Here is a 15,352-nt window from a genome sequence, read left to right as displayed (position 1 = left end):
TTCTACAATCAGCTGTTGAAAATATAAAGCAGAGAGAGGTGAACAGATATGTAGGCAAGCGAACTTGTAACTTCTAAGTATAGAATACAAATAGTTCCAAGTTCTTTGGCATACTTGTTTTAGGGGGGGAAAAAAAAAGTACTGTTGTTCTTTTGACAATATTAGAGATTAAACTTCTCTCTAGGAAAAATATCTCACTCCTCCTCTTGTTCTTCTCTCTCTCATGTATTTGCAATGGGTAAGCAACAACAGGTCCTCTTTTGCCCTTTATTTTGCAGTGATAGTGTTTTTGTAAGATGCATAGAGGTTTGTTAAAAGTTGTTCAGTTAAAACATGAGTTTTGGTTTTGTCTGTATTATACAGTAATGTGAAATGTGGCCCCATAGTGGACCAGTATGTTATAATATAATATTAAAAATCACAGAAAGGAAAGACTGCCTTTTCATAGGTCATTTCATGTCAGCTATTTTTCCTGTGTGTCTTTATTCATTTCTGTCATGTTGTTTTTTACCCATGTGTTATCTTGAAGATCAGGTGTTAAGAAGTACATGTGAAAATTTCTTTCAAACTTTTATGTTTGGATTTGGGTTTAAGCAATTTAGATTGCTTCAGCAAAGAATCGTGATTCCTGCAGCACAAATACTTCTAACTGTGAAAAGGTTGAATGCCATCCTTCACAAGTTTATTTCATAAATCTGGAAAACAGGTGCAGTATCTTGCACAATTAAATGTTGAATGAGAGCTGAAATTTGTCATTATATAACTTTGTTACTGTGTCATAGTAATAACTTCTTAAAATCTATTTTGAGGTCAAAATTAAGTAGTGGTCTTCTCATGTTTTCTGTATAGAAGAGTAGCTGCTTTGCACCGTAATCTGCAAAAAGTCATTACGTAAGACAATTTATGAGGAGGGAAATCTCGGGAGAGAGTGGAGAGGTAAAGGTTAATTGGAAAGAAGACTAAAAGTCACCTTTCGATACCCGCTAGGGAGCAGGCAGAGTAAAAAGGTGTGGGATTTGTGTCTTTTGTATGCACAGGGGTTTCTGTGTATTTATATGTTCATGTTTTTGAATTATTTTTCCAGTGGCTGGAAAAATAATTACTGACTAGAGTTACTGACACCATGAGAACTAGAATTTTGCAGATGGAAGAATATTGTTGCCTTTCATCTTTCCTGCCTTTTTCCTTGTTCTGTGGCTGTTGAACAGAAATTTCAAGATTGATAAAAACCCTATGGAAAAAAAATCTTACGGGCTCCAAAGATCCTAAAATCTTATCTAAAGATTGAGACTTCAGACTTAAACAGCTGCTACTGAAAACTTTACTATTGACCATGGTGGGCAAGAGTGAATAGGAGTTTGGGTTGCTTTTGATTAAAGTGTCTGGACTCTGAAACAGAATCCAAAACATTAAGATACCTACATACTCTGAACAGAGAATGTGAATTGCATGTTTAGAAAGTCAGTACAAAACTGGGTGCTGGCAAGTCTGCTTTTATCCAACTTTCAGGCAGATACAGTCGACCAGAAAAGCTTATTCAGTCAGTGTTGTGCAGTATTCTTCAGGAAAGGTGTCACAGCTCTCCTGCATCCACAAAATACTTAGTCTGTCTTTTAAGCAAAATTGTAGTGTCCATGTTACGTGGTGGGAGTAATCACACATATCAAGTTGCATGGTAGGAAGCTGCATGCGTGTTGCAGTTTGTGACCTGAATGAACACTGATGAAGTGACAGAAGAAATCTGGCAAGTGTACCTTTATGAAAATGGTATAGGAGCAGCCCCATATATCTGAGAGATTGACCGCCCCCTGCTGTACTTGGGGTGGAGAGGCTTCTAGGAGCAGTAGAAGCTCTGAGCACACTGGTATGTCTAGACTCTTCTCATTCTAGGAGGTATTGTTACCACCCAAGAGGCTTATATGTAAATTACCAGCATACTGGGTGCCTGTCTGCCTAGTTCTACTCTCTTGAGTTCTTTTCCTTTTGTTTTCTGAAAGAGTGTTACAAATCAGTGTGACGTTTGTACAGATACTTCTCTTGGATTTTGTCAGGCTCCAATGCTTCTGGCCACCCCTTCCAGCTGGCACTCCCAGAACTGTGTGCTTAGTGAGGGAGGGACTTGCTGGTTCAAATTCTCCAGCCACATTACAATTCTAGTAAGAGGGACAAGGACCCACCTACAAAAACTATGCATAACTATTGGAGGAAAGGACAACGTTGATCTCCAAATTATGAATGTTATTTGTATAGGAGCTAAGTGTTTACTTACTTCAAGCATCTTGGTATTGATAATTTATGACACTCTTTATGGTGCTCGCTACAAATGTGCTTTGACCACCAGCACATCTGTCCTCTATTTCTAATGCTGGTTGGAGCCTTCATCTGCACCAGCAAAGAGCTTGAGCTCTCTACAAGTGTCAGTAAAAGGCTAAATCTACTCTGTGATCTTGAAAAACAAGAAAAAGGGAAAAATGCTTGTTTTCCTTATAGAACATTATCCTTGGGTATCAGGGTATGTTATTACCTATGATGCATTTCAGACTGTCTGAGGAGTATCATAGTCATCAATAGATCATCATAACAACCGTGTGAAATAAGGGCTGTCAAGCCACTAATGACTAGCATGTGTTGGGAAATGCCTTGTTCTAAAAAAACCCAAAAAACAAATTCACAAAAAGTCTAGGAAATTGCACCCACCAGTGATTGAGGTGGGAGGAGAAGATTGTTATTTCACACTGTATAACTTGAGGTTAGAATCAACCTCTGGAGACCTGTATGACTGACTGACGAGGTTAGGTTCCCAGTTCAGACATAATGATTTGTAATTCTAAGCTTGTATCTTAATGTAATCCCCTTCAAGAAATGAAAGCTTGCAAAAGGAGTCACCTAAAGCAGAAAATGCCAGAAGTGAGGTTGGCCCTGTGACTCATTAATACTGGACCCTTTTGTATTTTTATGAGGATACCTATTTTCTCCCTGTCTTGCTCGCTTTTCTTGTAGAAAGAGTATTGTGTCCCTCTTTAGCAGTGAAGTTTTGCCTATAGAAAGGTGACTGCGCAGAAACCATAGAATTATGGAGTGGGAAAGGAGGTGCAGAGTGATTAAGGTGAAAACCTCCATCTCTGTTTTTAGATGCCACACTTGAGCTGCTGGGACTTGTTTCTTTCTGAATACTTGATACTTAAAAGTGTTCAGTGTGCCTTCCATACAAACAATGACAATGAGTTGCTGCTTCTAAATTGTATCTGGGACTATCTGGAATCCAATTCTCAGATATAACAGAGATTCAAGGTAGGCACCCCATAATGGGGAGCCCAGACTGAGTGGCTGCTTCTGAGGAGTTTGTGACTTGTCAAATATTACTTAGAAATTCTGAGAGAGGAAAGGGTGGAATGCAGTTCTCAACAGTACAAGTGAAATGTCCGGATTATGGGTTGTTTCAACTTTTCACAAGCCTGGCTCTCATTCAGTGTCCCATCTGTGTGTTCTGCAACAGACGAGGCAGCAGTTTGACTAAAATACTCAGTCCAGATCCATGTCTAGAGACAGATCGTTGTTTCATGCCTGGATTAGAACTGGGGCCTTAAAGATTTCAAGCCAGTGATTTTGTTGTTCCTGATTTTCTGTGCACAATACATAGGGAAATTAAAATTGCTGGAGGAATGTAGCTAGTTACTGCATGGCACGCACAGTGTCAGAGAGAGAGAGAGATCACACACCTTTAAGAAACAAGAGTGGTTTATTTGTGACCATTATAGTGATTTTCAGCAAATTCCCTTTATACATTAAAAAGTAAAATGCCCTAGAAGAAAGGAATTCACACAGATGCATCTTAAAAATCTGTATTATGATAATTTTCTCTCTAGGACCTCACAAATTTGAGGGAATGTGTTATTCTGTGTTACGATTTTTCTCCCAAATCTGGTGATTCAAGATGCGCTTGAGGTGTAAATAAGTAGTATTAAGTCATGCTGGTTATAAAAAAAATAAATGTGGTTTTCACTGTAGATGAGTGCTCAGGATCTACCTTTCATATGTCATCATCAGCTGAAAAAGAAGACATCAAGGATGCCATTGAAAATTATAGGACACAGGTATGTGAAACTAAGTATTCTAAATTAGAGTCTGAATTGGTAAATTGTAGTGTACACTAAGGTAAAGAAAACTTACCAGTCAGTGAATAGAGCTGAAAGGAGAGTCCTGTAGATTATGGTTGTATTATAGTCTGAAGTAAAGTTGGAAAAAGTCGTCTTATGGCGGGGTAAAATCCTTGTCATTGTGTTGGTTACTTGCTGTGATTGTTTCCAGCTGCTTTGCTTAAATTTTGATCAGTGTTTTTCCTTTTGTGTGGTGCTGAGAAACAGTGCAGTCAAATGCATTTGTTTTCCCTATGCAAAATGCACATTCAAGTGAAGAAGGAGATTTGTCTATAATATGCTGATCTGTTGGATTAAACTGCCTGATCTTCCTCTTTGTAAGAGAAAGATCAAACAAAAAAACTTGACATTTGGTGAGCTTTCTGATGCTTTCACTGCCTCCGCAAAATATGCGCTTGTTTGACCATGTTAATAAGTGTTTGAAAAGTGTTTGTTTTTCAGAGGGCATTCTAGAGGGGAATAAGGCAGGCAGTCTGTGTTTGGCACACAGGACAGGGCTGGATAGAGGGGTCTGGAGTCTTCTGTAACATGTCAAGGGACAGTGGAGCAAATGATTTCCACCCCACATCCTGTCACCATGGAAGAAGGTCTTGTTTAATTTCAATAGGCAGAGCACAGAACTTAAGCCTATTGACAGCTGGTAGTAGTTGGGCAACGAACTTGGGAATGGAGAGGCCGAGGCAGATGGTGGCTGGCTGAGGTGCTCCTTCCCTGTTCTGAAAGGAGGAATTTTTGCAGAGGGAGAAGAGAGAGTGGGGAGTTGGACGGTCATAGCCCATTGGGACACCAAGGCTGCAGGCCCTAAGTAGAAGGGACCGTGAGCTCAGGAAGCACATGGAGAAGGAGCACGTTGGGAGGAGCGTGACACAGGACAGGAGCAGTCAGGACTGTTGAGGAACAGAGCACGGGGTCAGGGATGTCAGGAGACTGCGTGGGGTTGAGGCACGGTACAGTTTTCATACAAGCTTGGGATCCTGGGTTTGGGGATAAGGGAAGGAATGGACAGGTTTTCCTAGTAGATCCTTTTCTTTGGAGCTTGGAATGGAATTTAATATTTCTGAGTCTTGGTTTTGGGGATAAGGGAAGAAATGGACAGGTTTTCCTAGTAAATCCTTTTCTTTGGAGCTTGGAATGGAATTTAATATTTCTGAGTCTTACGTGAAGAAATAGTCCTAACTTAGCCAGTTTTCCGTATGGTGGACAGTAAAAGCTTGTCATGTTCATTCACATTGTATGAGCTCAGCTGGTAGGGGACTGTAAAATGCCAGGCAGTAGAGAATGATGGAGGAAGGAGAGTGGGGAAAATGTAGGCAGTTGTAATGAAAAATGGTATTAAAGCAGTAAAACATGAAAAAATAAATTGCTTTGTGACAAATGTCAGCAGTTTCAGAAAGCAGGTAGGCTAAAAGGTAAAAGCAACCCTAATGTCCAGACAAATCTCATCCAAGAAAACCTGTTGTCACTCAAGTAAGTCCTATTTTTAAGAAAATTATGATTCAGTGAACCTTTAATTTAGTATCCCTTGATTTTTATTATAAACAATTGCTTTCAAAATGTCTTATTTGTATTATTTCTGTTATATGATAGGATGAGTTTGCAACAGAAATTACCTAGATTAACTGTAACTTCCTTTTTCTTGGTAATCTTTCTGTCTGTACCTGTTTATTAAGGATAAATATATTTTAGAAGCTACCAACTTGGTAGAAAAAACAGCACATGAAAATCAGACTGACAAAGCAGAAATTTCACATCAGGAAGCCCTAGCAGAAAATGAGGAATTGCACAGTGCTGACAAGCAGTTAAGTCCAAAACCTTGGGAAGAAAGATATGAAAGGATGTGGGTTGAAAACGAGAAAAGGGAATTGAAAACAAATTTTAAAAACATTACAGCAGAGCTGAAGCAGCTGTTTGGTGAAATTAATGAAACTGGGAAAACTACTTCCCTTGTGGAAGAAATGTCAGAAGATGGCTTCAGTGAAGAATTGAAGAGTTCTCGTGTTGTTTCATCTCATGTGACAGAATCAAGTAATAAGTTAGAAACTAAAGGTGAATTTGGAGATATTAAACTTATGCTAGGTGGAAAAGAACCCAAAATGGAAATTGAAATTCCAAGTCTTGGTGTCCTTCCTGATCAAAATAACTTAAATGCAAATGTGGAAGATACCTGGAGTACAGATGAAAAGGATAGCACAAATGATACAGATAATACAAAGGTACCTCTAGCAAAAGGAGAGGAAAAGAAAATGCCTACTATGGAAATGGAAGAGAATGAAAATGGAAGTAGTAGAAATGTAGAGGGAAGTCCTGAATACTCCCTGAGACATAGCTTAAAAACAAGAATTTTGGATGACGCTTCTAATATTCTTCCTAAAATAAGACCTGTTTCTACAAGTGATGCAAACACACTTTTTGTAACAGAAAGGAAACTTGGAAAAGACTCTGGATTTAATTATGAAGTTCCCGGGGACTGCCTTATCGACAATTATAAAATAGGAGAAACAGAAATTGACAGTCTTTTTGCAAATGCTCAGCAATCATGTGGCATGCAGAAAAGGAATCTTGATGAAGAACTAAAACAAGATATGGAAAGATTTAAGAGTAAGGTAGGAATGCTGCAAATAGTATTCCTGGCTTTGGAGAAAGAGAAGGTACAGCTGCAAAAAGAGGTAGAAGTTCACCTGCTAATCATTATTCTTTAGCCTTTCTCCATACCAATGGTCCTGTTCACTTTAGCTATTTGTTATTAAGGGAAGATGCTTCCTGCAAATTGGGTTTTGTTTTGATGGAAATATGTTACTTATAAATAAAGAGAGCAGTAGAGACGTGTCCTTTTCCCCATTATGTAATTAATTAGAAGATTTTTGGAAAACACAGAATGCATTATTGTTCCAGTTTAACAATAGGTGGCACTCAGTTCCAGTGTAAGTAGTTATCACTTCATTGCCATAAAAAGAAATGCACACAATTACATCTGTTCTGATTCTGACTCAAAGAATGAAAATAGCTTCTGAACAGGGTCTTGACTAATCTATTCATTTGCTGTGATTTCTGCATGGTGTGTATTCATTGCTCTTCACTAAAATTCCTGTTTGCTGTGAAACCATTTCTGCTTGTGAGTTTGAGATCTATCCCTGCCCCACCCCCCCTTTAGGTAAGCAGTAGCCCAGCACACTTCCACTTGATTTTTTTTTTCCTGGGTTTACAGCTAACATTGTGCAGTCCTTCCAACTCTTTGTCCATCCGTAATGCTTTCACTTTTTTGTTGTTCATGTTTTAAGATACACTATTGTTTTCTTTCTAAGGGCTATGTTTTTGTTATATCTTTAATCATGAGTGAATTCGAAGTACTTTCAATGACTTGATACGCTTTGTAGTGTAATTTAGTGAAAAAGCTTCTCTATATGAATTAATTTATTTTTTTTTTCATTTTACATGATTGCGGAGCTAAACCCTGAATTATTCAATCTTGAATATGCTGTTTTTCCTTTCTAGAAATACTGAGAAATACATGAAGTTTAACTTTCTTTTTGTAGGTTGAGAAGGAAAAAAGCAAAGAAAGATATTTCAAAACACAGGCCGTGGCAAAACAGGAAGATCTTGATAAATTAAATACACCGACAGGCATTGTTACTGATCAGCACGTGAAACAAAAGCTTACTCTAAGGAAGAATGACTGTTTGAAAATGGAGAATGAAAACACTATAGAAGAAAAAGACAAAAAAAATTTTTCATCTGAGGAGAGATCAAAATTGATTAAATTGCCGATGAAAGGGTAAACTAAGGAAATAATCTCCAATTCTTTTTTGTAGTACTACTTAAGTATCTTTTAGGTTTTCTAATATTGTAGTAGTTGAAGTAGTTTCCTGAATGCTGAAAGCCATACTGAGTTGTCCACTGCTTCTAAAACGTTTAAGAAAAAAAAAATTGTTTTTAGAAAAACCTAAGCTCACAACAGAGGTGCAAATTTATTGCCTGCTTTAAAAAAAAAAAAAAAAAAAGAGACTTTTCAAAACCAAATTTGAAGACTGGAAAAAACAGTTATTTTTGTAGGAAATGGCCATCCAGAAAAGAAAAGTAGGAACTTACAGTTTACTTTGCTTTCTCCCTTTTCTAGGTGATTTTAGTGATCTCCATGTGGTTGGTGTTTTCATTAAGTTCAGGTGCTCTTTGTCAGGAAAAGGGAAAAGGTGATATTACCAAACCAATCTCAAAAGTTTGAACCCAAAGCGTAACCCTAAGTAGGAGTGTTTTCCTGTCTGTCCCTCAAAGGAATCTCTGCTCTAGATACTTTCTCTAATGGGGATATTGGATGTGTTCCATCTTACCTGAATCTAGCTCAGATTCCACATTTCCCCCTTATTCCTAGGGGAAGGGTTTTTTAAATACTTGGGTATCTTCCATGATCTTTGGGGTCAAGTCTGTGTTTTATCTTAGATATTTTTCATCTCAATTGTTTCTGGATATCATCTTAAGTATGTCTGTTTCACAGAAATATTTTCTGTAAAGCTACTCAATTGGTCATTTTTTTTTTTCTTTCTGTTTAATGTAGTAAATTTGCCCTGAATACCAAAGTTGCAAAGAAAAATAAAAGACAGACTTCAAAGCAGAAGGCTAATCAGCAGATGAGCACTTCCAGTGGGAATAATTTTCAAGTACTAGATGATAGCACTTTCAGTGAAACATCTCAAGATGAAGGAAGGTACTGAATATAAGGAATATTATAAATAAAACTTACTTAATGATAAAAATTGACCTGAAAGCTAAAGGTAAGTTTTGTAAACCTGATGTGTACAATGATTCCTGTTCTTTCATGTGACAATACTACCTGATACCCTTTGTGCTCAAAAACACTTCTTTTTCTCTTGGAGTGTTTTAAACATACTAGCCAAGTTATCGATAAGGTCAGATGTGCACAAATTCTGAGTTTGTGCACATGCATAAATATATATATTTTAGAGAGACTTATAGAAGAGCAAAATTACTCTTTCCTGAAGGCATCCCAAGTTTTTCTACTTTCCCCACCCCTCTCCCCCCAAGCTGTGTCCCCTCCCAGCTTCTTGCCCACCCCAAACTTACTTGTGTGGGAGGCGAAGTGAGAACAGAAGGTGTTGACACTGTACAAGCACTGTTCAGCAATAGCTAAAACATCGGTGTGTTATCAACACTGTTTTGGTCAGAAATCTAACAGACAGCACTTTGTGGGCTGCTACGAAGAAAATTAACTCCTTCCCAGCCAGACCCAGTAAACTAGAGAATCTAGAATTATCGTTCTTTGACCTGTAAGAGAAGGATTCTCAGTACTGAAGAGAGCTCAGCCTCTAGTATTAGACGGGAATGCACATGTACACTGTACATGTACACTGTATATTTGTGTAGCTACATATTTGTAGCTGTAAGATTCCTGTGACTTTGAGTGAAGTGCAGAGAACAGTTATTTCAACTATTTGCTTAATATCTTGTGGAAAAAATAGCCTTCCAATAGACATAACAGTATACAAATTCTTTTCAGTTTTCAACTACATCTAACAAAATTCTTATATTCAAATTTAGTTAATTCACTTCTGAAATTAAGTTTTCAGAGCCACTTTGGATATTGTTCATAATGCAATGTCAGGCATTCCAGTACTGAATATATTTCTGTTTTCCAGACCTGCAGCAAAAACAGGAAGTGAAAAGAACAAGGTACTGTAAAATCAGTTTCTTGATAAACAATTTGTATCAGCTTTTAATCGCTTAGATGGGAACAGCATTTATGTAGTGGTCAACCAGATGCAGAAATTGCTTCTATTATGCAGCTTCATCATATTTGAGCCAAATCTATGGGCTGGGAATAAAATAATGAAGCATTCATGCATTTATAATGATCTGTAATACTATGTAGTTGTATACAGAAAATACTGTATTGTTTGTAGGTCAGCATACAAATGGATGTAACTGATGACCTTGATTTAACTCACTCATCTGACACAAGTTCAGAGGATGTTGAATTACCAACTTCAACCTACAAAGAGGCTATGTTGCTGTTAGAACAGCTTAGTGTGGATCATACGGGTATGTTTTCAAGTCATTTTGTCTTCAGCTGTTAAAAGTTCCTCTTTTAAAACATGACTTCTTTGTATGCACTCCTAGGTATTTTAGGTTTACATTTTGATCTAGTATTTCTTTACGATTAGAGATCCCCCTCAAAAGATGTGAAATTATCTCACTTAACCATAGATGTCTGTATTGTCAGCAAACATGCCTTACTTTATCATTGGTTCTCTGTCTAGTTAGAGCTGCAGAAGCAGGTTCTTGCCAAGTGCAGTTCAGCTCCTTCTAATGCAGTCATCAAAAGTTAGCAAGATCCTTTTCCTTTTTATATCCCCTTAATAGCTAATGACAAATGGTGCAGCAAAATAATGGCTTTGCTTAAATGTATATATAAAAAATCAGCTGTCATAAGATACTTGCGTATATACATATAGCATTATATAAACATAAGCATCACTTACTATGTCTATTAAACTATGATAAAATTTTGTTAGGCAAGGGTTAACCTTGACTAAAGGCCAAATTCCCACCCAGCTGTTCTCTCACTGCCCCTCCTCAACAGGACAAAACAGGATGAAAAAGCTTGAGGACCAATACAAAGGCAGGGCTATCACTTACCAGTTACTGTCACAGGCAAAACAGACTACACTTGGGGAATCTTAACTTAATTTGTTACCAATTAAAATAAATTTGGATAGTGAGAAACAAAGACAAAAAAATTAAAAGACAACCTCCCCACCACCCCTTTCTCAAGTTCAGCTTCACTCCTGACTGTGCTACCCCTCCCCAGGCAGTGCAGGGAGGCTGGGGTCTGCAGTCAGGACGTAGCAGTTTCCCTGTGCCACTCCTTCTTTCTCACACTTTTCCCCAGCTCCAGTGTGATTCCTTCTGTGAGCTGCAGTCCTTCAGGGAAAATCTGCTCCAGCCTGGGCTCTCCAGGGGCTACAGGTCCTTCAGGAAATAATCACCTGCTCTGGCATGGGGTCCTCCACAGTGCTGCATTGTGGATATCTGCTCCAGCATGGCCCTCTCCAGGGGCTGCAGGGAAATACCTGTTCCACCATGGTGTCTCCGTGGGCTGCAGGGGAATCTCTGCTCTGACACCCAAAGCACCTCCTCCCCCTCCTTCTTCACTGACCTGGGTGTTCACAAAGCTGTTTTTCACATTCTTTTTCCCTTCTCCTCTGCCTGTGTGGTGTTCTTGCCCTTTCCTAAGTACGTTCTCCCTAAGGTGCTACCAGCATGGCTGAGAGGCTCAGCTGTACCCTGTGGTGGGTCCATTGGAACTGGCTATGTTCAGCACAGAGCAACGCCTGGCCTCTTCTCAGAGACCTCCCCACTACCTGTAGTCTTCCCATTACCAGAACCTTGCCAGCTAGGCCCCAAAGCAAAGAATTAAATAATTTATACCTTGGAAAGTATTTGTGCATATGTGCAGCTTTGTGTCTTTTCTCTCAAAATAGGTTCTGCTATTTTGTTGAAAATTCAAAACATACTTCTTGAATATGAACAGATAATAGAACATGAAAAAAATCGGTATACAGCTGTCTGGAGAGAAGTAAGGAAATTGGAAAGTGAAAAGGAGGAGTCACAATTAATAGTGGAAGAAACTCAAGATTTGAAATCCATATTGGCTCACCAAGAATTGGAATGGAAAAGTGATATCCAAAGCCTTAAGTATGTAACTTTGTGTTCTGATAGTGTGTTATCGTGTCAGTGTTCATGTTCCAGAAGATGCTAATGGTACAGGTGATAGGGTGAGAAGTTTCTAGTCTTTCGGGTTTGGGTTTTTTGAATCCCATGGGCAAGTTATGCTACTTAATGTTGGGGGAAAAAATGCCTGGGTATTAGTTCCATGTAGAATCTTCTGGATGTTGTTTTAACTTTTATTGTTTAATAGCAGGAGAAGAGAACAAGAGAGTATGTATGGGAAAATGAGATTTATAAGAGAGATTTATATAAGGTTTTTGTGTGTGTGTGTGTCTGCAGCTTCTGTTAGTGTATAACATTAAGAATTCTGGTAATTCCACAGAATGCAACTCAGAACAGAGCTGACAGTGTTTGTTTATTTGAAAGGTCAAATTCAGGCTTGCCCCTTTCCCCATACTGCTGAACTAGACCTGGATGGTGTGAGATTTCTAATCACTGTTCACATCAGTTCAGACAAGAGCGGCCAGCAGGCACCGTATGAAATTCAACAAGAACAACTGCAAAGCTCTGCAGTGGGGAAGGAGGATCCCCTTGTGATTATGTACCATGGGGTGGGGAAGGAAGATCCCCTTGTGATTATGTACTGTGGGGTGGCCTGGCTGGGGAGCTTGCTGAGAAAGCCCTGGTGGTCTTGGCAGAGAGCAAGCTCAACATGAGCTAGTATGAGCTGGCGGCTGAGAAGGCCAATAGCCTTCTGATATGACTCCAACCGTTTTTCAAAATTTTCAAGTATCTATCGATTACAAAGAGTTAATATTTTCGTTGTAAAAAATTCTCAAAGCAATGTTAAATTTACACTTATAAAAGCTATACTTTTGGTGACGTTACACTAAAAATTATATGTAAAGCTCTTTGCAGAATTTCCAAAGCAGATTTTCAATTGGCAGCTCCTTCCTTATGTTAATACTTGGGGGGTTTTTTTGTTTGTTTTGTTTTTTGACTGTTGCAAGGATATCAGAAAAAATATTCAAAATAATTATCAAACATAGAACTGCTTTCTTGTTTGGGTACTGTGGACATGTCATGGACCTCTTTTTTTTTTTTTTTTTTTAACCATGTTGGTGCTTATTGCTGATTTTCAGTTAGTAAAGAAGTTGACATTCCCTAAGGCTTTCATTATATATTATCTTCAAAATTAAATTGCTATTGTTTCTCCCAGATTTAGATCCATTGAGGTTTAAAACTATTTTTATTTGTATTAAGCTTAAACCTTATGCATTTCTAAATGTATTTTTGAACACTGACCTCATTCTTGAGTAAATAGAAGCTGCTTGCTCTTCCTATGGTCAGCAGTTGGTTTAGACTTCCAGAAGGCTTGCTAAAAAATTGTTGGGTCTGTCTTGTCTAAGTGGTGTGCTGCTTCATTGGTATTACTTGCGATCACTGAATCTGTAATATGTAGGCAATGCTCAGCATATTAAGAAAACTTAATTCATCATAGTAAAAGTTTATGATGCTTTGATCTGATAAGACAACAAACTCCTTTTGAATGAAGTGTCTGTAATATGAAGGTGGTTTTTCTTCAAATTGTAGAAATGTGCATACTGCTGTATATTTACCTATGTAAACTTAAAAATAAATGATAAATCACTCAACAGTTTATTTTCATATCTTGTACAACTGATACCATGGATAATAGAATAAAGTAAAAATTCTTTAAAAAGTTAAAAATTACAGTAAAAATGTTAAAACTTTTCAGATTTCATATTTTTATGGTTTGAGTTGTCTCTGCAAGTTCATAATGTAGAATATTTACTTTTTATATCAATGCTTTAGTTTCTCAAATGTTCTGTTAAATCCCAGATTTACTTTGAAACAAGAAGAGGAAAAGAGGCTCAGAGTAGAAACTCTGTATGAGAAAACAAGAGAAAAACTCAGAAGGAAAGAAGATCAATATTGTAAAGAGATGGAGGAGAAACAGCAACTTGAGTTACACTCAAGGAATTTAGAAATGGAGCTACTAACACTGAGGAAGCTCTTGAAACAGGTGTGTTAAATGATGAGTTAGACACTTGTCTTATTTGCTGTTTCTTTTTAATTGGCATTGTATTCCAGTATGCCTAAAGAAGGAGGTACTTTGTTGGTGGAAGAGGCGTTGGATAACTGTTGCCAAACTTTGAGGACAGTTGAGAACAGTTGGTTCACAAGTGGTCTGTTCTTCCCCCCCGCCTTTGCAAGTTCATGATTCCTTCTCTCCTTTTTCTATATTTAGGTTTCACTTCTATTTCAGGCAAAGCCTGACTTTGAGTTATTTTTCTAAATTACTACAACGCATTCTGTATTTCTTTAATTTTTCAGAAGAAAATTAAAATTCGTTATTTATAGGTGGATTATCATAATTGTGGGGAAGCAAAAATATTGGTAAGAATACAAAACAGAACGGGAAGATATTGCTAGCTCTGATTTTTCTCAAGATGCAAGTGGTTTAATTGTATTACTGTAGGTTGAAGAAGAACGTGATGAAACACAGAGACAGCTCTCTCAGGAAAAGAGTGCCAGAGCCCTGCAAGAAGGGATTTTGAACAACCACCTTTGGAGACAAAAGGAATTAGAAGAAGAGACAAGAAGAACTATAGGAAAAAATTCAGACGTAAGCAGACTTGCTTCTAATTAATTAGATTTCACCATGTTCATTTTGAAGTCATAATAAATCTTTTATAACTTTTTCTGCTTCTTGATGGATTATTTACAGTTTACCAGTGTAACTTCACTGTGTAAATACCATTTCTGTTTTCCCTTATGTCTCTAAAAGTTCTGGAAAGCAGCATCAGTCCTGTGTGTACCCGAATTGCATGTGCAAGTAGGAAACTAATAGAAGACACTATTTATGCTATTTCTTAAGCTATCTGTTATTTTTCATTTCATAGACATTTCATCTGCACTTTTTAAGGTTTCTAGCAGTGAAACACCTACATCAAGGTTGACCAGGAATAGATTTGTTTGACACTCACTTTTTGTGTTCCTGTTACTTGGGTTTTTTCATTACTTATTCCCTTATCAAGCTTACTTCAGTGTGCCTTTCTTTTCCACCTCCACATACTGTATTTTTATGAAGGAATATCAGCAACGAATTAAACTCTCTGTAGGAGTTAGAATAATTGGAGGTGAACAAGCAATCATAAACACTGTATTAAAAAAAAAAAAAATCCTGAAAAGAGTTTACTGAATTTATTAAGAATGCGCAGTGCTTGGAAGAATAATTTGTTCTTGGCTGTGCTGCCCAGTAAACGTAAGGTGAATATGTTTGTGGAAATAAGTTGTGTATTTCCTGTTTATTATACATAGAGCAAGACTATTGCGTTCCAGGGATGATTGAGTTGTATAGCTAACTTTCAGTAATACAAAAGGATAAGTGTTAAGAAGACATTTGAGAAGGAAAATTATCCTTTTTAGCCTTGTTTTTACCAGATGTGTGTAATATGGCTAAATTAACCTTAAAGGGAATATTTTAAAGG

At 37.6% G+C, this 15,352-nt stretch overlaps 1 protein-coding gene across 17 annotated transcripts in view; it reads left to right on the top strand.

Moving 5' to 3' along the window:
- The window catches only part of ANKRD26 (ankyrin repeat domain containing 26), a 60,417-nt gene that overhangs the window by 21,074 nt on the left and 23,991 nt on the right, over positions 1–15,352 (top strand). For 15 of the 17 annotated variants that reach the window (XR_012654646.1, XM_075059207.1, XM_075059206.1 and 12 more), the window contains 9 exons: positions 4,009–4,094; positions 5,828–6,823; positions 7,691–7,929; positions 8,707–8,856; positions 9,806–9,839; positions 10,070–10,208; positions 11,651–11,864; positions 13,701–13,884; positions 14,341–14,487. Coding sequence is in view for 16 of the 17 variants with exons in the window: in XM_075059207.1 (XP_074915308.1) it covers positions 4,009–4,094; positions 5,828–6,823; positions 7,691–7,929; positions 8,707–8,856; positions 9,806–9,839; positions 10,070–10,208; positions 11,651–11,864; positions 13,701–13,884; positions 14,341–14,487 (2,189 nt within the window). In the remaining variant the exon portion in view is untranslated. The remainder of the gene's footprint in view (positions 1–4,008; positions 4,095–5,827; positions 6,824–7,690; positions 7,930–8,706; positions 8,857–9,805; positions 9,840–10,069; positions 10,209–11,650; positions 11,865–13,700; positions 13,885–14,340; positions 14,488–15,352) is intronic. The other 2 variants (XM_075059208.1, XM_075059218.1) reach the window with 2 other exon arrangements.

This window comes from Buteo buteo, chromosome 28 (assembly GCF_964188355.1).
Source record: "Buteo buteo chromosome 28, bButBut1.hap1.1, whole genome shotgun sequence".
Taxonomy (NCBI): Eukaryota; Metazoa; Chordata; class Aves; order Accipitriformes; family Accipitridae; genus Buteo; species Buteo buteo.
This window is presented reverse-complemented; position numbering and strand designations above follow the sequence as displayed.